This window comes from Eleutherodactylus coqui, chromosome 7, assembly GCF_035609145.1.
Source record: "Eleutherodactylus coqui strain aEleCoq1 chromosome 7, aEleCoq1.hap1, whole genome shotgun sequence".
Taxonomy (NCBI): Eukaryota; Metazoa; Chordata; class Amphibia; order Anura; family Eleutherodactylidae; genus Eleutherodactylus; species Eleutherodactylus coqui.
This window is the reverse complement of record NC_089843.1, coordinates 196,247,219-196,269,460: the sequence shown is the minus strand read 5'-3', so window position 1 is coordinate 196,269,460 and position 22,242 is coordinate 196,247,219. Positions and strand designations below refer to the sequence as shown.

General features: G+C 47.2%; 1 protein-coding gene across 2 annotated transcripts in view; it reads right to left on the bottom strand.

Annotated features, from left to right (window-relative positions):
* Positions 1–22,242, bottom strand: part of ELP1 (elongator acetyltransferase complex subunit 1) — an 83,028-nt gene that overhangs the window by 58,760 nt on the left and 2,026 nt on the right. For both annotated transcript variants that reach the window (XM_066574217.1, XM_066574216.1), the window contains exons 2-9: positions 21,892–22,061; positions 16,401–16,553; positions 14,592–14,673; positions 13,167–13,247; positions 12,987–13,072; positions 10,111–10,210; positions 7,764–7,854; positions 4,386–4,509 (exon numbers count right to left, since the gene is read on the bottom strand). In XM_066574217.1, coding sequence (XP_066430314.1) covers positions 4,386–4,509; positions 7,764–7,854; positions 10,111–10,210; positions 12,987–13,072; positions 13,167–13,247; positions 14,592–14,673; positions 16,401–16,553; positions 21,892–22,041 — 867 coding nt within the window. In that variant the 5' untranslated portion in view covers positions 22,042–22,061. The remainder of the gene's footprint in view (positions 1–4,385; positions 4,510–7,763; positions 7,855–10,110; positions 10,211–12,986; positions 13,073–13,166; positions 13,248–14,591; positions 14,674–16,400; positions 16,554–21,891; positions 22,062–22,242) is intronic.

The window sequence follows — 22,242 nt, the reverse complement described above, 5'->3', positions numbered from 1 at the left end:
GGCTTGCGTCGTATTTTTTTTTTTGCAAATACATCGCATCCAGTCATGTGAATGGATGAGAAAACGCTAATTAAGCTCGGGACTTGTTCGCGAAAAATCATCCATTCATGTGAATTAACGGTGCGTACGAGCAAAAGTAAAAACACATCCGCTCGAGTAAAGAGCCCTTACAGTGGGAAGCACTACTTTCACCGTCCTCTGTTGACCCTTACAGCCTGCTCAGCACTACACAGCACAGTAGTGTAGCAACCAGCAGTGAAATAGTTACACGCCGTTGTACCGTTTTCAATGAAGGCTTGTGTAAAGTTCAGGTCAGGAAGGGAAAATGGGAGCCGTGGTGCAAAAAACGGAGAAGTTAGAATTCTACTCTAGAATCCTAGCAGGGTCATACGAAGGAAGGGGATATTGGGGGGCTGTGATGGCACACCGTGGCCCTGTTGCCCACCTGTTCACATAAGTAGGGCCATTTAAAGCCCAAGTTCCATGGTACAGTGTGCTGCATATTACAGCCAGACTCCGTGGTCCCAATAGTTCTGCATGTCTCTGACTGCTGGAGAATCCAGATCCCCAGAGGAGGCGGAGCCTGTGAAGGGTGCGATACAATGCCATCCATCACTCAGACTCACATTTAAAAAAAAAAATATATTATAAAAACAGGATTTTGTGATTTTTTTTTAAAGCAGTATACTGACATCTACTAGCCAGATGTAAACCGAAAGGACACTCTTTTGGCCTCTGTCTGGCAATGAAAGGCTATGGACAAATTAGGCGTGTATCTTGGGAGCTTTGTGGCTATACACACTTAGGCTGCATTCCCACGAACGTATATCGGCTCGGTTTTCACGCCGAGCCGATATACGTCGTCCTCAACTGCAGGGGGAAGTGGGGGGAGGATGTAAGAGCCAGGAGCAGGAACTGAGCTCCCGCCCCCTCTCCGCTATTTGCAATGAAAGGAGGCGGGATGGGGTGGGGCTAAGTTCTGAGAATTAGCCCCGGCCCCGTTCCGCCTCTCCCCATTGCAAATAGTGCAGAGGGGCGGAGAGGAGGCAGAGAGGGGGCGGGAGCTCAGTTCCTGCTCCTGGCTCTTCCATCCTCCCCCCCCCCCCTGCACATGAGGACGACATACACTACCGTTCAAAAGTTTGGGGTCACCCAAACAATTTTGTGTTTTCCATGAAAAGTCACACTTATTCACCACCATGCGTTGTGAAATGAATAGAAAATAGAGTCAAGACATTGACAAGGTTAGAAATAATGATTTGTATCTGAAATAACATTGTTTTTACATCAAACTTTGCTTTCGTCAAAGAATCCTCCTTTTGCAGCAATTACAGCATTGCACACCTTTGACATTCTAGCTGTTAATTTGTTGAGGTAAGCTTGAGAAATTGCACCCCACGCTTCTAGAAGCATCTCCCACAAGTTGGATTGGTTGGATGGGCACTTCTGGCGTACCATACGGTCAAGCTGCTCCCACAACAGCTCAATGGGGTTCAGATCTGGTGACTGTGCTGGCCACTCCATTACCGATAGAATACCAGCTGCCTGCTTCTGCTGTAAATAGTTCTTGCACAATTTGGAGGTGTGTTTAGGGTCATTGTCCTGTTGTAGGATGAAATTGGTTCCAATCAAACGCTGTCCACTGGGTATGGCATGGCGTTGCAAAATGGAGTGATAGCCTTCCTTATTCAGAATCCCTTTTACCCTGTACAAATCTCCCACCTTACCAGCACCAAAGCAACCCCAGACCATCACATTACCTCCACCATGCTTAACAGATGGCGTCAGGCATTCTTCCAGCATCTTTTCATTTGTTCTGCGTCTCACAAACGTTCTTCTTTGTGATCCAAACACCTCAAACTTGGATTCATCCGTCCACAACACTTTTTTCCAGTCTTCTTCTGTCCAATGTCTGTGTTCTTTTGCCCATCTTAATCTTTTTCTTTTATTGGCCAGTCTCAGAAATGGCTTTTTCTTTGCCACTCTGCCCTGAAGCCCAAAATCCCGCAGCCGCCTCTTCACTGTAGATGTTGACACTGGTGTTTTGCGGGTACTATTTAATGAAGATACCAGTTGGGTACCTGTGAGGCGTCTGTTTCTCAAACTAGAGACTCTAATGTGCTTATCTTCTTGCTTATTTGTGCAACGCGGCCTCCCACTTCTTTTTCTACTCTGGTTAGAGCCTGTTTGTGCTGTCCTCTGAAGGGAGTAGTACACACCGTTGTAGGAAATCTTCAATTTCTTAGCAATTTCTCGCATGGAATAGCCTTCATTTCTAAGAACAAGAATAGACTGTCGAGTTTCAGATGAAAGTTCTCTTTTTCTGGCCATTTTGAGCGTTTAATTGACCCCACAAATGTGATGCTCCAGAAACTCAATCTGCTCACAGGAAGGTCAGTTTTGTAGCTTCTGTAACGAGCTAGACTGTTTTCAGATGTGTGAACATGATTGCACAAGGGTTTTCTAATCATCAATTAGCCTTCTGAGCCAATGAGCAAACACATTGTACCATTAGAACACTGGAGTGATAGTTGCTGGAAATGGGCCTCTATACACCTTTGTAGATATTGCACAAAAAACCAGGCATTTGCAGCTAGAATAGTCATTTACCACATTAGCAATGTATAGAGTGCATTTGTTTAAAGTTAGGACTAGTTTAAAGTTATCTTCATTGAAAAGTACAGTGCTTTTCCTTCAAAAATAAGGACATTTCAATGTGACCCCAAACTTTTGAACGGTAGTGTATATCGGCTCGGAGTGAAAACCGAGCCGATATACGTTCGTGGGAATGCACCCTTAGGCTGAGCTCACATGGCATTATGCGAAAAACCCTGTGTGAGCCACACAGGGTCTTACCGATGTGGAGCCGGCTTATTGCTGCGTATGGCAGACATATTGTACTGCACATGACAGCGTGTCTCACACAAGCCGTAATGCACAGACTTCCAAGTCTTTTTTGTTGAAATTTCCTGCTCTGTCACCTCATGAAGGCGCGTATATATATGTCGCCCATATACAATGTAAATGCATATAAGTGGCGTTGATTATGCACCTATAAGGTGCAATGGGCTCTCCCGTGTGTCATGTGTGGCGACATACAACATGCTGCATTCTTTTCTGCACTTGTGTATTGCTCAATTCTTACACGCAAATATGAGCAAAACGAATGCCTGTGAATTACCACGTATCAGGCGAGCATACATCGCAGGCGTAATACGTGGTAATTAGAGATGCGCGAGTATATTCGCTAAGGCACATTACTCGAGTGAGTAGTGCCTTAGCCGAGTATCTCCCCGCTCGTCTCTAAAGATTCGGGGGCCGGCGCCGGTGACAGGTGAGTTGCGGCGGGGAGCGGGGGGGAAAGAGAGGGAGATCTCCCCTCCGTTCCTCCACGCTCTCCCTCGCCGCTGCCCGCCCGCCGCCGGCCCACGAATCTTTAGAGACGAGCGGGGAGATACTCGGCTAAGGCACTACTCGCTCGAGTAATGTGCCTCAGCGAGTATACTCGCTCATCTCTAGTGGTAATGCTACGCTCGTGCGTGAGCCCGGCCTAAATGTAGAAATTAAACATAATGTGAAGAGATCCCTTTGCTTCTTCAAAAGCGCTGTTACTTACATTATGTTTAGACTTGCGAAAGACGCTCAGTTCAGCACCGATGCAGCATGGTATTAAGGTTTTCCGTTACAAACAGGTACCGCAACGCAGTTGTGTACAGAGCATTACAGGGGCGTCTCACACAAACGGATTTTAACTGTGGACTCCATGCCAAAACGTAGGCATTGAAAAGCATGTATTTTCGATTTTTCCTTCACGCTCGTGGATACAAATTGCATATTATGCGAGCGGAAGAAAAATCGCAGCAGGCTCTATTTTGCCATGGCCTCCACTGAAGTCAATGGAGGCGTCTGACCCGCAGCCCACACGCAATTAACATTCTGTATGGGCAGCGATTCCCTGCGTCTTCGCTTAGTGACGGCGCAGGAAATACAAACAATGAAAAAGAAAAAACTGTACTGCACACGACCGCCGGCGAGCGCCACAGTCATCCGCAATACAGAGAGATCAGGTACGCAGGGTCACCGGGCGGGTCACATTCAGAAGCCGCTGTAGGCCTCCCGCATGCGGAATCTGACCAGTTCGTGTGAGCCCGGCCTTTACTGGTGTGAATTTCAGGTCTTACTGCCAGCTGGTCATTTACTTGTCTGTGCCATCACCAGTATTAGGTTGGCATGTTAGGGAAAAAAAAAAAAGTTAAAAAATGCTGAATTTACTGTCTCTTAATGGTGAATTAACTACATCTGTAAAATGAAATTGAGTTAAGAGAAAACAGACTGCCAAGACAGCAGGCCAATGTACATGAACCAGTCAACCGGTTCTGACTTACTTGAACCTCTGCTTTTGCAAAAGGTAGTGTGAATTCTCCATGTGCAAGCCCGTTCTTCTCAAAGAAAACCACGTCCCGTTTGTTGGGCTTGCTCTGAGTCGAGGCAATCAGATTACCGGAGGGTCTTGAGGTTTTCATAGGGAAAAAATATATATATATATTTAAAGGGGCTGTCCCATGATTAGAGACCCCATCCCTCCACCAGAATCTAGCAATCATTTTAATTTTAAAACTCATGAGCCCCCCCCTCCCCCAAATCTTTAACTAGTTGAGACTCAAAAAGAGAAAAAAAAAAAAAAGCTACATACTACCCCTAACCTCGCCGACTTATCAGAGAAAGTTGCCAGGCACTTTCAGTTTGCTGCTCCCAGAATGCCCTGCGGCTACATACAACTTCAGAACACAAGTCCTCACTCTCTAAAGAACCTTTTAGACACAACGATATTTGCTCAAAAATCACTCGAAGCCGCCTTTTGAGCGATAATCGTTGTGTTTAACTGCACTGACATCCTGCAGTTTTCATTTAGCAGTTGCTGATCTTTCAGCAAGCCGAAAGAGAGTGATCAGCCTCATCAGGGATTCACAGCGGGATACAGCTGATACTATTGTTTCAGCTGTATCCCGCTCCCTGATCACAGGCGGGGTATGAAGTACAGAGCGGTCCAGCTGTGTTCTTCATACCCTGCCGGGTGCTCTGAGCGAAGAACAGCTGGATGCAGAAGACAAGCGGCCCCACTTGTCTCCTGCATCCCCGCTCGGAGCGCAAGGTGATCGTTCAACGTTTGAGTGATCATCTTGCGCTGTAAAAAGCACACAATAATTATCGCTCAAAGGATTCTTTGAGCTATAATCGTTGTGTGTAAACCAGGCTTTGGATGGATGGATGCTGGGCCTGCCATGATGCATGGGTGCCAGATCAGGAGCTGCAAACCATTAAAGTGACTTTTTCAGAAAAGTAAGTGGAGATGGGGGCTGCTGCCTTTTTTAACGGGTTTCAGAGTTTACAGTTTTGGGAAGTTATACATTCTATCTATCTATATAGTATAGTATGCAACAGAAGATTTCAGGTTACGTTAGGGCATCATGTTATTATTCATCTAGGGTCGGTGCATAGTTTAGTGTGCTACAGATTATTTACAGATTCCATTATACGTTAGGCCATCACATTATTTTCTATCTAGGGTTAGTGTTTTATATATACATATATACATACATACATACATACACACACATACGTACATCAGAGCACCATACTATTATCTATCCATTTCATAATTTCTGTGGGACAATATTAGTTTTTTGGGGGTTTTTTTTATACACGGTTCTCTTTTATAAATATCCAGGTGGTTATACAGTTTGGAGGAGGCATATGAAATGCTCTGCTCTGACTCAGATTCAGAAACTGAGACAGACGCTTTTTCAGACATAGCTTTCCTTGTGAGTGACAGCGACGGCGCTTCCGATATCTCTTGTAGGGCTGCCAGCACAGACGTACAAGGAGAATTAGCAGGGCCCAGTAGCGCTGCAGCGCAGGAAATATCAGTTCCTCCCATTGAAGTCGCCAATCTTGTGTGGACACCCACATCATTTACTCCCAAAATAGCTGACTTCATCGCCACCCCATGAATAAACCCTGGATGTCACAAATTTCTCCCTCATCGATTATTTTTCAATTTTCATAAGTGTTGAACTCCTGATTGACATAGTCCGCTACACTAATCTGTATGCTAGACAGCACATTGCTCAGCATCCCTCTTCTACGCACGCAAAAAATTGGAAGCCCACAACCCTGTAAGAGTTAAAAAAAATTCTTGGGGCGCACGTTAAATATGGGAATTGTCAAGAAGCCCACGATCTTACTGGGCATCTACTCCAACACATGCCACACCACTATGAAGAAATATTACGATTTCTTCACTTCAATGATAATCTGCAAGCCCTTCCCAGAACAGATCCACACTTTGATCGTTTATTTAAAATTCGGCCATTAATGACATATTTAAATGAGATATTTAAAACTCATTACACCCCAGTAAAAAACCTCAGCATAGATGAGTCCCTACAAGGGGCATCGCCTCTACACGGACAATTGTTATACAAGTGTTTAAACTCCTGCGCACATCAAACACCGGAGCATGTGGAACAACCGGTAAAAATAAAAAGGGCTTTCCACAGAGCCTGGTGGGAAAACATTTGTAAAAAAAACCAAAAACCTAAAGATCGTACTTTCGTTTTTTTTTTTTCCGAACTGCTTTGCATAAATCACTCAAATAGTGGGGTCAAAATGCTCACTATTCCCCCAGATGAATGCGTAAGGTTGTCCAGTTTTCAAAATGGGGTCATTTGCTGGGGTTTTCTCTTGTTTTAGCAGCGCCTCTACAAGCGTGCAACGGAGCCTGAAACATTCACCGAAAAAACTTGTGTTCCAAACGCTCCCGGGTGCTCCTTTCATTTTGGGCCCTGCCATGTGTCCCCATATAGGATTATGGCACAATGGGCATATTTTTGAGCACTGGAGAAACAGTGGTATCTATTTTGCGATGTATTTCTTAGTTTTAATGTGCTCTGCACAAACAAAAAGGCTGTTTTTAAAAGGACACATTTGTGAAAAAAAATGAAATTTTAATACTTTACACATGATTTGCATTAATTCCTGCAAAAAATGTGGCATAAAAATACCCCCCCCCCCCTCAATGAAGACCTTAAGGGGTTTTTATTCTTTCAAAATGGGGTCAAATTTCGGGGTGACTATCAGTCTGACACCTATAAGCCTCTGCAAACTTGGGTTGGTGTAAAAAAGGAAAATGTACTTCAAAATTTTAATAAATACTGTTAGATCTGTAAGTCGCCTAAACTCGGCAAAAATCCAAAAAAGGTCACAAATATGTTTCCAAAATAAAGTAAACAGATGGAGATATTTGATGTTAAAAAATTGTACAGTATAATATATATATATATATATATATATATATATATATATATATACACACATATATATATATATATATATACACATACATACACACACACGATATACAGCTGCTGAAAATAGGAAAACACATCGAATTTTTAGAATTTTCCGTCAATTTAGTACTTTCAATAAAAACATACAAATCATACTGATCTACTTTTCCCACTAAATGAAGTACAACATGTGTCGAACAAACAATGTCAGAATCACTTGGATATGCAAAACTCTTAACAAAGAGTTATTCTTTGTTAAAGTAACACATGCCAGATGTCCAAAGTTTGGCTTGGTCCTTAAGATACAAACGGGCTTGGTCCTTAAAGGGTTAATAATGTAACAGATTTAAATGTAATCCATTTTAATAGAACAAGGGTGAAAAATATGTTTTCATCTGTTAACATAAAACTCACTTCCAAGACAACGCCTGCTCCAAGCCATCCACAGGTTCACTGGTCGACTGCAAGGACAGTTCTCTGTTCCACACTCTTACCTTACGGGAGCCTGGGGGTCAATGCAGAAGAGTCAGCTGTACGCATGGCATTACATGTAGAAGATTCATTCTGATGCTACACTGTAGCGTAGGCTAGAATCAAATACAGGGTAACCATAAAGCATCGAAGAGATGACAATACCATCCCGTAGATCTACAGGAAGTCTGCTTACACCGGACAGCGAGCTTTGGAATCACATGATACAGCTGTCCATAGTAAAAGGGTGCAAACTGTATGGATAAGACTGAGCAGCAACAAAAGAAATGAGTTTGTGTTATATGAAAGAAAAACAACTGAATCTGCATTACCGCATTCCAAGATTCATAACATTTTATTTTTCAAGCAGTGGAGCCATGCGAGATCCTAATTTTTGTAGAGAGAGTTGCAGTTTTTATTGTTACCAGTTTAAGGAACCAATTGGTACCTTGTGATTGCACTGCAAGGTGCCAAGAGGAGACAGGAGGAACCCCCTGTCATCTGCTTACATGCTGCAGTTGCAATTGATTGTGGCATGTAAGGGGTTCAACTGCTTGGATCTGAGGTTTCTCTGTTCCTGGCAGTCAAAGCAGGAGCCTGGCTGTCAGTAGTCCGCCAAGCCAACACCTTAACCCCTTCATGACATGGCCTATTTTGGGCTTAAGGACGCAACGATTTTGGCCGGATTTTCTTCTCCATTTTTCAAAAGTCATAATTTTTTTATTTTTTCGTCTATGCAGCCATATAAGGGTTTGTTTTTTTGTGTGCCGAACTGTAGTTTTTATCGGCGCCACTTTTGGGTACATAGACTATATTGTAAAACTTTTATTTATTTTTTTTATGATAACAGGGAGAGAAAACGCATCAATTCTGCCATAGATTTTTTTTTAATGCGTTAATCATGCAGCATAAATGACACAATCTATTTTTTCTGCGGGTCAATACGATTACAACAATACCAAAATTCTTATTTTTTTTAGGTTTTTCCACTTTTCTGCAATAAAAACCCTTATTTTTGGAAATCTTTTTTTTTTTTCTAAATCGCTGCATTCAAAGTCCTGTAACTTTTTTACTTTTTTATGTACGGACCTCTATGAGAGCCTATTTTTTGCGCGACGAACTGTAGTTTTTATTGGTACTATGTTTGGGTACATAGGGCTTTTTTGATCCCTTTTACTGCGGTTTGAGGGAGGCAAAATGCTAAAAATTAGCATTTTGCCTCAGTTTTTTTTAACGCTTTTTTCCCTGCACAGTCAAAAGCATGTGCAACTTTTACACGTGTCGTTACGGATGCGATAATACCAAATATGTGGGGTTTTAATTTTTTTTAACCTTTTTTTATGCTAAAAAAAACAAAACTGCCCTGCCATGCCTTATCGCTTATACAGCGATCACAGGCTATGGCAATACAGGACGCCAGTGTCTGGCGTCCTGTTGCCAAAGCAACTAGCCGGGCTCTCTGCGATTATATCGCGAGAGCCCGGTGACGTCACAGAGCATTGAACCCCTCCCATGCCGCGATCTAAATAGATCACAGCAGGGAAGGGGTTAACAGCGGGGGCGTATCTCCGATGCACCCCCGCTGTTGCAGCGGGAGGCCGGCTATGGCTGACAGCCGGCTCCCACTGCGGGATAGCACAAGATCATAAGTGATCTCGCACTATCCCCAGGACGTAAGTGCTGTATGTGCAGGTTGAAAGCCCATTAGTGACCGTTGCAAAAAAAGCATATTGGTGGTCACTAAGGGGTTAAATAATACGAAGTCTACTGAACTAGTCAGATGATATTGATATTTACAAGATCTGCAATTTTGTGCAAAATTTGGAGGAAATATCATCTTAATCCTTCTATATCATCTGACAGGTGGGTGACTTTAGTTACAAGTTATAGAATGAATGAATGAATGAATGACTGACTGACTTGAATGTGTGACATAATCTAAATACACAGTTAACGTCACAAAGAATCACTCACAGGGAAAAGTCTCATGAGTTTCCAAGCACTAATAAATTTGCACACACTATGAAGCTCCTGCCACAAAACCAGCAATAACCGTGATAGGAAGGAGGTCTCCAGTGATCATGAAGGAAGTAGAAAATACTGCAGAGAGCGACGGGAAGAGAGCAGCCAAAGACTACTGTCCTGTGCGCCGCAGGTCCACAACCCTCCACTACGCAGGTGCAGTGAATAGAAACCACTTTATCCATTCAAACGCATTGTAAGGTCCATTTCTAGTAGCGCTACTAGCCATAAATAATGTCATGATTGTGGACTTCTACTGCCGTCCTACCTGTCTCTGGACAAATGGCACTCACTGCAAAGAGTTGACCATCTCCTCTCCAAGTAACACGAGCTTTCTGGTCATCCCAGGACATAGCAGGTTGTACATTCTGAAACAAAGGAGTTATATTAACACGGGAACAGTTTAGATAGATATATATACAGATAGATATAGATATATTACACACACCTTTATAGGTTTATAATAGCGGTCTGGAAAAGAATTTCAACAAAGTCAAAGGTGTATTCTGGAGGGTGGCCATATTTTTCAAGCTTTCATTCATCCACTGGATAGGTGAAAACTAAGATCTGTGGGGTCCAAATGCTGGGACCCCATGTTCCCATTTCCCAGTGCAGGATGGCTTAATCCCAAATGCCTAAAGCTGAAGTGAATGGACCTCTGGTCTCACATGCACAGCAGCGACTCTTCTTTGGTGCAAACAGATAGCTGAGCACTATGCTCCGCGCTTTTCATCAGCCCCATTGAATGAATGGAGCTGCTGCCATTCCACTCATCTCATAATGGAGCACAGGGCTTGGATATTTCTGTCAGTCCCGTTGAAATGAATAGAGGGGCAACGGCTCCATACATTCAATGGGACTGATGAAAATAGCTGAGCATAGTGCTTGTCTGTCCGTGCCATAGAGGTGAATGGAGGCACTGCCGTGCGTATGCGACCAACGGCCCATTCACTTCCAGCAAATTTCAACACTGATTTTTAGGAGATTTTCTGGGCGTGCCACTAAGGGGGTTAAGCCACCTTGCACTGGGAAGTAGGGGGATCATTCTTGGAATCAGAAAGGTTCCCAGCGGTTGGACCCCCACTCTTTATGGACAAGCAGGGAGATACTCGTCTAAGGCACATTACTCGAACGAGTAGTGCCTTAGCGAGTATACTCGCTCATCCTTACTTGATAAGCAATCTACAATGGCAGGCAGCCCTGGGGCCTCTCAGAAGGCCCCCGGATGCCATGGCAACCAGCGATCTTATGGGGGACCCCCAACCATCGATCGGGGCTTTTAAATGCCACAGTGTCAGAATTGACAGCGGCATTTAAAGGGTAATAGCTTCGATCAATAGCTCTGCTTAATCGGGTGTAAGAAACAGCCGAAACCCTCCATACATACCCTGAACCTGCAGGATGTAACTGTACGCCTTATAGCATTGACCCTTTGCAATCCACTGTCTGACGTCTAAAGACATTATGATTTAAGGCTGTACAGCTCAGATGTTGGCAGACATCCGTCTGGTTTCTCTGACTGTATATTGCCAGCCTCTCTGCTGTCAGAGCCTATGCAACGTGTCACCTCATGCAGTACTTGCTTTAGCCAGCAGATAGCGCCATTGTATAACGGCAGAAAAAGAGTAAGCCCCCTAGGAAAACCAGGATACAAATTGGATTGGAAAGGGTTAAGGTGTTAACTCCAATAATTATTAGTTTGTGTCAGCCCACATAGATTTAGGAAATGTGGACATCACACTTTTAGACACCGGGTCCATCTGCTCTGTCAAAGCAAGTGGCAGTAATGTGACTTTTTCAGACCAGTCAGATGATGTGTGACAAAGGTAATTTCCTTGGTTTGTAGAGGTCCTATAAAATAATTATACTGCTCTCAAAGTGGAAATCCCCCATTGTAGTTTACAACAGAGTGCTTTAAGACAAGGTTCAGCTGAAGCATGACTATTGTTGGCCGCAGTCCAGAGCTCCGCACTCATGCCGATATCTGCTTGTATCACCCACACGACTGTCTGTTATGACAGGAGGTAATAATATCGGTCATTGTAACATCAACACGAGTAACAAAGATAGAAAAAAGGAGGGTGGAGCTAAAATACTGGTGGTGAAGGCCAAAACTCTAAGCTAGCTGAGAGGTGCTGCAGCACCTCTTTCCTCCCTGCCTCCCTATCACATACAGGACGTCTGGAACATGCAAAAGCCTTTGGAATGGTGTCACCCCCAGGCATCCTGTTGCGTTTAATCCAGCCAAACTGACAAAGGGGCTCGTCCCCGAAATTAGTTTTCACTTGCTGGTTCTCTATGTTGCTTTCACTATCGCATCTTAACATTCAGCCAGCTTAGAGTGTTGCGCCTTCACAACCAGTATTTTACCACATTCTCTTTCGTAACATCAAGTCAAGTGTCTTTGGGAAAAACATGAGCCAGATGGCACCCCCCCCCCCAGGTCTAGAACCAATATAACTAATGCGGAGACATCACACCCCCACTGCTTCTTTTAACGACATTTATGAAGGCTTCTGGGCAATCTGATATTTGAACCTAAAGAGTTATAGCAGTTACAGCAAATAAAGCTTATTAATGATATACCGTATTTTTCGCCTTATAAGACGCACCGGTCTATAAGACGCACACCCGTTTTAGAGCGGGAAAATAGGGGGGGGAAAAAAAAAATCAGTACTCACCTCCCCCGGCGTTCTGCGGCGCTGCTGCAGGCTGTCGCTCCCTCCTGGTCCCCGGCAGAGCATTGCTTTCTGGACGCAGAGCTTGAAATCCCCGCCTCCAGAAAGCTAATACTGTGATTGGCTGAAGGCGCACGTGTGTTAGCCAATCCCAGCCATTCAATGATGTCACTGAATGGCTGTGATTGGCTGACGGCGTGTGTTAGTGAATCACAGTATTAGCTTTCTGGGGGCGGGGATTTCAAGCCCAAGCCCTCATAAGTCTATGTAAACAAGTTATGGCTCTTGCAATGCAATAATGAAAACTGCTTTGCCCTTAGGGCAAAAAATAAGCTGGTCACTAAGGGGTTACAATAGTGGGTGAGCGCTTATTGCATTCTGATACTGGACATGCACAGGCACCCCTAAATAAAACCAGTGAGGACTTTACATTTCCGTTTCATGCACTTCTAGGAGGACACGTTACCGTTACTTTCGGTCTCGCCGCCTGTTTTCCTTCAGATCCATGGAATTGGGTTTCCTTTTTGCCCCAACCGACTGTAATAAATTTACCTGCGTAGATGGGAAACATAAAAGATGAATAAGTTACTATAACTTTTTTATGTTTTTGCCAGTGGAGACGTCACATCACACAAACACAGATTACCTTCTCCGAAGTCCTCCTGATGGATCGGGATTTCAGCAATTGGTTCAAAGTCTTTGGTCATCAATATAAGGGTCTGCTGACCTAAAACAACACATATTAGAGGAGCGCTCAGTCAGGGCTCAACACGCATCTACCAAATCTATTCCAACTAGAGAATGGTAAACTACAAGTCAGATGTCTAAAGCTTTACATTGTGAGACGTAGCCAAGACTAAGACACAGTTCAATGTTATGCGAAGCACCGAAGCGAGCTCGGGCCGCTGGAGCGCGAGGCACAGAAGCGAGTCTGGGCTGCTGGAGCGCGAGGCACAGAAGCGAGTTTGGGCTGCTGGAGCGCGAGGCACAGAAGCGAGTTTGGGCTGCTGGAGCGCGAGGCACCGAAGCGAGCTCGGGCCGCTGGAGCGCGAGGCACAGAAGCGAGTTTGGGCTGCTGGAGCGCGAGGCACAGAAGCGAGTTTGGGCTGCTGGAGCGCGAGGCACAGAAGCGAGTTTGGGCTGCTGGAGCGCGAGGCACAGAAGCGAGTTTGGGCTATTCTGCTTGTAAAAACATACAAATAAATCAGTTTTGCTTTTTCTATCAAAACCAAATCATTTGCTACAGATTGCCCATTACAGTAGGGTGCGTTCCCTCTCTTGCACTGCCTCCATGATGACACCAATTGGATCCACTGTTGAAATTTGCTTGAGCTGAGATACTGCACTTTTTCTCATATGGTCAGATGGTCAAACTCAGTCCGATACCGAACTCTAAAACTCGTGAGTCTGGGTGTGAGCACATTGCGATTCTGCTTTTTTTTTTTAAAAATGCATCATGTCTACCATGTTTCACAGAAAATAAGACCCTGTCTTATATTAAATTTTTGCCCCAAAGAGGTGCAGGGTCTTATTTTTGGGTCCTGTAGGTGTATACATACTAACTGCAGCAAATAAAAAGGCTGATTTTTTTTATATAAGTTATGTACGAGAAGCCCCAGAAATATAAGGTGCCACATCCTCCAGTCTTCACTCATATTTATCGATGGCTAGTAGAGATGAGCAAGTATACTCGCTAAGGCACTACTTGCTCGAGTAATGCGCCTTAGCCGAGTATCTCCCCACTCGTCCCTAAAGATTCGGGGGGCCGGCAGGGGGCGGGGAGCGCCGGGGGAGAGCGGGGAGGAATGGAGGGGAGATATCTCTCTCCCCGCCGCAACTCACCTGTCAGCTGCGGCGGCCCCTGAATCTTTAGGGACGAGCAGGGAGATATTCGGCTAAGGCACATTACTCGAGCGAGTAGTGCCTTAGCGAGTATACTCGCTCATCTCTAATGGCTAGACTTCGCTGACATCCATTGGTCTTGCATTATCAGCGCACAGCAATCAACGAGTAAAACCTGACACTCTAACATGCAATTAAAATATTCTCATCTCCCCACTAATAGATATACCTGTTATAAGGAGCACAAGTTCCTGATCAGGACTCCAGCTCATAGTAACAATACCGCTATCCACCGTGCCGACACATTCCAGCTGTGATGCAAAAACATCATTAGTGCTCAGATATACAAAATAATCAAAAGGAAAACTATTCAAATTGGAATATTTCTATCCAGATAGAAATTGAATCAAATGGAGACCAAAGCATGCAGTCGTGGTCTCCAACTGACTAATAATAATAATCTTCATTTGTATAGCGCCAACATATTCCGCAGCGCTTACATAGACAGGGGGGAATACAGAAAGACAAAAAATACAAACATTACAGAACCACGGTTACATAGTAATCAGTTGATGGAAACAATAGGGGTGAGGGTCCTGCTCCACAGAGCTTACATACTACAAGTAATGGGGTGATACAGAAGGTAAAGGGGCTGGAGATGTGCATGGTATGGCGGGTGGAGAGTGAGGGATGCTATACATATAAACAATGGTCAGACATTTAGCCGTGTGACAGCAGAATCAGCATGACTACAAAGGCAGTTGAAGCCTAGCATGGATTGCACTCACTAGGACAGGGAGCATGTTATCAGGCGACGTACAGAGGGGTTTGGTTTAAGGGATGTGGTATGCCCCCTGAAGAGGTACGTTTTTAGAGTATGCCTCAAGTTTTGGGAGTCAGGGATTCTGTGGATAGTTTTGGGTAGCACATTCCAGAGGACTGGTGCTGCTCTGGAGAAGCCTTGGATTTGGGAATGAAAGGTTCGAATTAACGTGGCACTCAGTCTGATTTCGTTAGCACAGTGTAGGGCCCGGACTGTGTTGTGGATTGAGAGGAGGGTGGCAATGTAGTGTGGCGCAAAGCTATGGAGAGCTTTATGGATAAAGGTAGTGAGTTTAAATTATATTCTGTATTTGACGGGCAGCCAGTGCAGTGACCGGCACAGGGCAGAGGTGTTTGAGTAACGGCTGGACAGGAAGATGAGTCTGGCTGCTGCATTCAGGATGGATTGGAGGGGGGGGGGGGGGGGCTGGCGCGGAGGAGGCCGATCAACATCGAGTTGCAATAATCGAGCAGAGAGAGGATGAGGGCAACAGTTAGCCTTTTTAGCGTATGCACGGTGAGAAAAGGGCGGATTCTTGCGATGTTCTTGAGGTGCAGCTGACCTGTTCGGGTCACAGATTGGATGTAGTGGGTAAAGGAGAGATCAGAGAATATGATCTCAAGGCAAATGGGGATGTGGTCGGTTAATAGAGGGCGGAAACACCAGTAGGTCAGTTTTGCAATGCAAGTATGTGGCTTTGTCCGGAGTTCCCACTGTTTGCAGTTTTTGGGCATTTTTCTGATAAAAACCAGGGCGAAACACACAAACGGGTGCATGAATGCAGTAAGAACCTAGTCTGACTGACAGTGGAAGTAACAACTACTTCCTGCTAAAAGCAGGCCAATCTAAAGCTAACTTCACATGTGCGATATTGGGCCGATATTGCACTCACCACAATGGATTTTCCCTGCTGATGTGAGGCATTTTTATGCCAAAACTGCCTCCCATGGCTTCAGGGAAGTAGCGATCCTCTGCTGCGGCTGTCAGCCACAGTGGAGGACCACGGAGTGTCTCCTATTGTTTTCAACGGGGAAAATCTTGCATCGCATCACACCCCCAGCCCAATTGAAAGCAATGGGAGATGCGATGCGAGAGCATGCACAAAGATAGGATTACTGCCCTGCATCATGGTGCGGAAAAACATTGCTCAAGTGAACGACCCAATTCAAAAGAATGGAGTTCATATTCATGCAGAATTTAAGGGCTTTGACTTACGTGGCCGGTGGTCAGATTACAGAGGATGACATCGCCGGTGGCAGTAGCGATGCACACAGACTCCTGGTCAGGAACATCCTGTATGCCAACAACATGACCACTTCCATCATCCGGTAGGAAATTCTCAATTGTTAAAGAGACATCTCTAATGATCTAGAAAGAATGTAGGAATCAGTTAGTTACAATGATAGAGCGCACAATACCGGATATTAGCTGTCTAGGGCCGGTTATTTCAGGTTGATGTTTTCAGTCCATATAGCGGCTCCTTCACACCTCTATTACTCTGCTATATCTTCTATACCTCCTTCCTTAATTTCAATCACAGAAGTGTCACCTGTCCTGTAACCACCAGTAGACATGGCGCACACCAACAACTCCCCCAACTCAGCGTCCAGCTACTGCTCACATCTTACCCACTCCAGACCATATCCAATGCCCTCTGACACCCCCTCTCCGACTCCAGACCATACCCAGTGCCCCCCGGCACCCCCTCCCCCACTCCAGACCATACCCAGTGCCCCCCGGCACCCCCTCTCCCACTCCAGACCATACCCAGTGCCCCCCGGCACCCCCTCTCCGACTCCAGACCATACCCAGTGCCCCCCGGCACCCCCTCCCCCACTCCAGACCATACCCAGTGCCCCCCGGCACCCCCTCCCCCACTCCAGACCATACCCAGTGCCCCCCGACACCCCCTCCCCCACTCCAGACCATACCCAGTGCCCTCCGGCACCCCCTCTCCGACTCCAGACCATACCCAGTGCCCCCCGGCACCCCCTCCCCCACTCCAGACCATACCCAGTGCCCCCCGGCACCCCCTCCCCCACTCCAGACCATACCCAGTGCCCTCCGGCACCCCCTCCCCCACTCCAGACCATACCCAGTGCCCTCCGGCACCCCCTCCCCCACTCCAGACCATACCCAGTGCCCTCCGGCACCCCCTCCCCCACTCCAGACCATACCCAGTGCCCTCCGGCACCCCCTCCCCCACTCCAGACCATGCCCAGTGCCCTCCGGCACCCCCTCCCCCACTCCAGACCATGCCCAGTGCCCCCCGGCACCCCCTCCCCCACTCCAGACCATACCCAGTGCCCCCCGGCACCCCCTCCCCCACTCCAGACCATACCCAGTGCCCTCCGGCACCCCCTCCCCCACTCCAGACCATACCCAGTGCCCTCCGGCACCCCCTCCCCCACTCCAGACCATGCCCAGTGCCCTCCGGCACCCCCTCCCCCACTCCAGACCATGCCCAGTGCCCTCCGGCACCCCCTCCCCCACTCCAGACCATGCCCAGTGCCCTCCGGCACCCCCTCCCCCACTCCAGACCATGCCCAGTGCCCTCCGGCACCCCCTCCCCCACTCCAGACCATGCCCAGTGCCCTCCGGCACCCCCTCCCCCACTCCAGACCATGCCCAGTGCCCTCCGGCACCCCCTCCCCCACTCCAGACCATGCCCAGTGCCCTCCGGCACCCCCTCCCCCACTCCAGACCATGCCCAGTGCCCTCCGGCACCCCCTCCCCCACTCCAGACCATGCCCAGTGCCCTCCGGCACCCCCTCCCCCACTCCAGACCATGCCCAGTGCCCTCCGGCACCCCCTCCCCCACTCCAGACCATGCCCAGTGCCCTCCGGCACCCCCTCCCCCACTCCAGACCATATCCAGTGCCCTCCGGCACTCCCTCCCCCACTCCAAACCATATCCAGTGACCTCCGGCACTCCCTCCCCCACTCCAAACCATATCCAGTGCCCTCCGGCACTCCCTCCCCCACTCCAAACCATATCCAGTGCCCTCCGGCACTCCCTCCCCCACTCCAAACCATATCCAGTGCCCTCCGGCACTCCCTCCCCCACTCCAAACCATATCCAGTGCCCTCCGGCACTCCCTCCCCCACTCCAAACCATATCCAGTGCCCTCTGACACCCCCTCCCCAGTGCACTTCGAGATGCTGCTTACACCTCACTGACCAGTCCTATAAATGCTCAATATCCGAAAAATCTGGAAGCTGCCCTGACGTAGCTAAAGGATTTATGGCACATCGCTGGGCTCTTAGTGTCCCTCATATCGCTACAAGGGGTGAAGCTAACTTCACAGTGGTGAGTGCAATTTGGGGCCGTGAATCCCAACCCCATATCACACCCCACCATGTGATATCCTCAGGGATGCAAGGTGTTTTCATAGGAAAACAGCCTCGCATCACTTCGGAGATGCAGGGATCCTCTGTCACACCGGCTGCAGAGGATCGCAGAGTTTCTCCCATTGCTTAGAAAACAATGGGGCTACAATGTGAGATTACACAGCCAGATAGCATCGCCATGTGGGAAAACATCGCTCATGTATAATCAATGGGGTTCATATTCACACGTCTCAAAATGCACAAATCTCGCATGACTTTACCAGCGGCGTTAGGCCAGTCTGATAGTGTTGTAAGCGATGGCTCATTCGATCATGGCACCAGCAGGGGGCAGTGTGCCACTCCACCGCAAAGGCAGTATTGTAGCGCTCAGCAATGAGACCTCCATACTGGAACACAACTGTCATCGGCTCTCCAACAGAACAGTTATGGGTTGAGGCATTACTGGCAGGACACATAGCAGAAGGAAAGGTGATGCAGCGGCACTTGGTAAGTGCGTGGAAAAGGTCCGGGCAGAGACAGGGGTCTGTAATGAAGGGACCAACTGTGTCTGCATGGCGGATAACAAAACTGTTGGATCAGCTCCTGCGTGTCAGCAGATCAAATGATCCTCCCTGCTGGTGGGCCGTTGGGGACTTGGCAGTTCAGTGGGCTTGTGTGACCAGCACTCCATACAGTCCCCCCCTCATTGCAGGGGTGCATTAGCCCACAGTGAGGAGGACGGGGGACACGGGAGTCCTGTTCTCTGGATCAGCAGAGATCTCAGTGGTGAGACCCCCACCGATCATCAAGTTACCCCCTTATCCTGTAGATATCCTATAGATAGGGGATAACTTGCTACTCTGGTACAACCCCACTAATGACGAGGACATAGGAACGCTCTGGTTTGGGGCTTACAATGCTATGAGGGGCTGCGGGGAATTCTGATCTGCCGCTCTCCTCTTTTTTTTTTTTTTTAACTCGTTTTATTGAAAAGTAAATAAATTACATCATTGTAGCATTGTAGTACATCCAAAGGCCTGACAGATTAACGTACAGCTGAGAACATATGGCAAAGAGGGCAATTCACCCCAATAACGAAGTCTTTACATAGAGGGAAAGAGAAGGAGTTTAGACCTATTGTCAGTGGGCCTCTGATTGCAGCTCCGTAATGTGCCTGTTAATGGGGCGTCTCTGAATCATTGACATGGAGGATGAGAGTAAGCATGGAGGGTAGGACGTTACTGGGGAACCGCACCATAGACCCCAAACCTTATCAAATTTTCCTGGACATCTGCGCCCTTTATAAACTATATAATTATATGGAATAACGGAATTGACCAATTTCCACCACATTGACACTGAGGGAGTCCTATCATCCATCCAACACAATGTTATTACTTTCCTAGCTAAGAAAAGTACCTCTCTCAAGAATGGTGCTGCTGTAATGGACTGTAATAAACTACATGAAATGCCTATTGCAAATATGTGCCTCTCCTCTACACCACTAACACAGCTTCCTATCTGAAAGTGCTGATTAACTACTCGCTCACCAGCTCCCACCGCGTTCCTGGCAATTTACTCAATATGGCGACTCCTTACTCTAGGAATTTCAAGATGATGACGATAGCTCCTGGAGGGAGAAACCCCTTCAAAGCAATAACCAATCAGCTACAGATTCGTACTTCATGACATACCAAGGCTGCATTCCCATGAACGTATATCGGCTCGGTTTTCACGCCGAGCCGATATACGTCCTCCTCATCTGCAGGGGAAGAGGATGGAAGAGCCAGGAGCAGAAACTGAGCTCCCGCCCCCTCTCTGCCCCTCTGCACTATTTGCAATGAAAGGAGGCGGGTGGGTCGGGGCTAAATTCTCCAGATTAGCCCCGCCCCTCTCCCGCCTCTCCCCATTGCAAATAGTGCAGAGGGGCGGAGAGGCGGCAGAGAGGGGGCGGGAGCTCAGTTCCTGCTCCTGGCTCTTCCATCCTCCCCCCCCCTTGCAGATGAGGACGACGAGCCGATATACGTTCGTGGGAATGCAGCCTAACTATGTATACTGTCTATAAAACCCCATGCAGCTTGATTAGAATAAAGAATAGAGATGAGCGAGCGTACTCGGAAAAGCACTACTCGCTCGAGTAATTTGCTTTATCCGTGTATCGCTGTGCTCGTCCCTGAAGATTCGGGTGCCGCTGCAGCTGACAGGTGAGTCGCAGCGGGGAGCAGGGGAGAGCGGGCGGGAGAGAAGGAGAGAAAGATCTCCCCTTCGTTCCTCCCCGCTCTCCCCTGCAGCTCCCCGCTCCGTGCCGGCACCCGAATCTTCAGGGACGAGCACAGCGATACTCGGATAAAGCAAATTACTCGAGCGAGTAGTGCTTATCCGAGTACGCTCGCTCATCTCTAATAAAGAAGTTTCATTCAGCTGAACAGCAAGTTTCAGTGTGATTCTTCCGTGCATGCACAGGCCTCGGGCCTTCTAATCAGAAAGGGGGCAGATATTCATCATTAGGTATATTAGTACCAATCTATAAAATTGTCAAGTCTCCTCATCAAGTATCCCGAAGAGGCATACTTCACGGCTAGTAGGGACAGGGATTTCCAAAACCTCAGGAGAGGAGGTCCGTGACCTTTCCCCAGAAGTCTCGAATAACGGGACCAGAGTCGTGTGGGCATCTAATGCACTTAGATGATGTTCTGCCCATTCTCTGCAGCCTCACTGGAGTAAGGTAGCACTGATGTACAATGTATAACTGTATCATTTTGTTATTAGCCGCAGGGGAGACAAATAGAGGCGATTCTAGTAAATCTTGGAAGGAGCTGCCTTTGCTGCAATTAGTGAGGAGTACAACGTGGATATGCAGCCCTGTTGACCTTGGGAGCGTAGTATACCTATCGGAGGGGGGGGGGGGGTAGTGTGATATAGAGGGTACAGGAGATGGGAATTGTGTCTGATTTGTAGGAGTCTGAAGAAATGGGTACGAGGTAGTTCGTATTGCATAGTTTCCCCACTCAGAGGCGTCCTGCAGGGGAAGCAGTTCTGTTAGACCAGCATTATACCATATGGGGATGTCGGCCACAATATCGGTAAATCTATTGATTTAGATTGTCTCCATACATTCGAGGCCAGTTCATGTATTGGGAGCGTTATACAAGTTAGTGAGGAGGGCGGCTCCAACACTGCCCACAAATTAGGGATCTTTAGGAAATGAGCTAAATGTGACTCCGAATTAGGGAGCGGGTCATCTCTCAACTTCTGTGATCTAAGTGTCCCCTCCTGCTAACGGGTGCGCTGAAGGCGGCGGTATATTGTCCACAACTGCTGGGAATGTAGAGGGAAAAAAGTGAGATTTAAAGGGAAGAGTTGAGCGATCCGCTACCTGCTCTGTATTCGGGTCCAACTCCAGGAAGCCATAGCTTGATCCGATGAGCAGCGTCCCGGTGTCGGTACGTATAGTCATGCATTGTGGGGAGCCAAGACCGTGAGCCGAGCCGCAGTGCAACGACTTCAGCAACTTCAGGTTACGCATAATGATTAATTACAAAAGATCTGTGCAAAAAAGATCAACGACTTGTGAGAACAGGAGACAGATATGAAGACAGCGCGATGTTTGCTGGTTGATATAGTGCATGGATGGCTGCCATATACAAAACATCACTCCTTATACTCATCATCCAGGCTGCAACACGGGCATCAGCGTCATGTGATCATGGAGCAATGTACGCTCTAT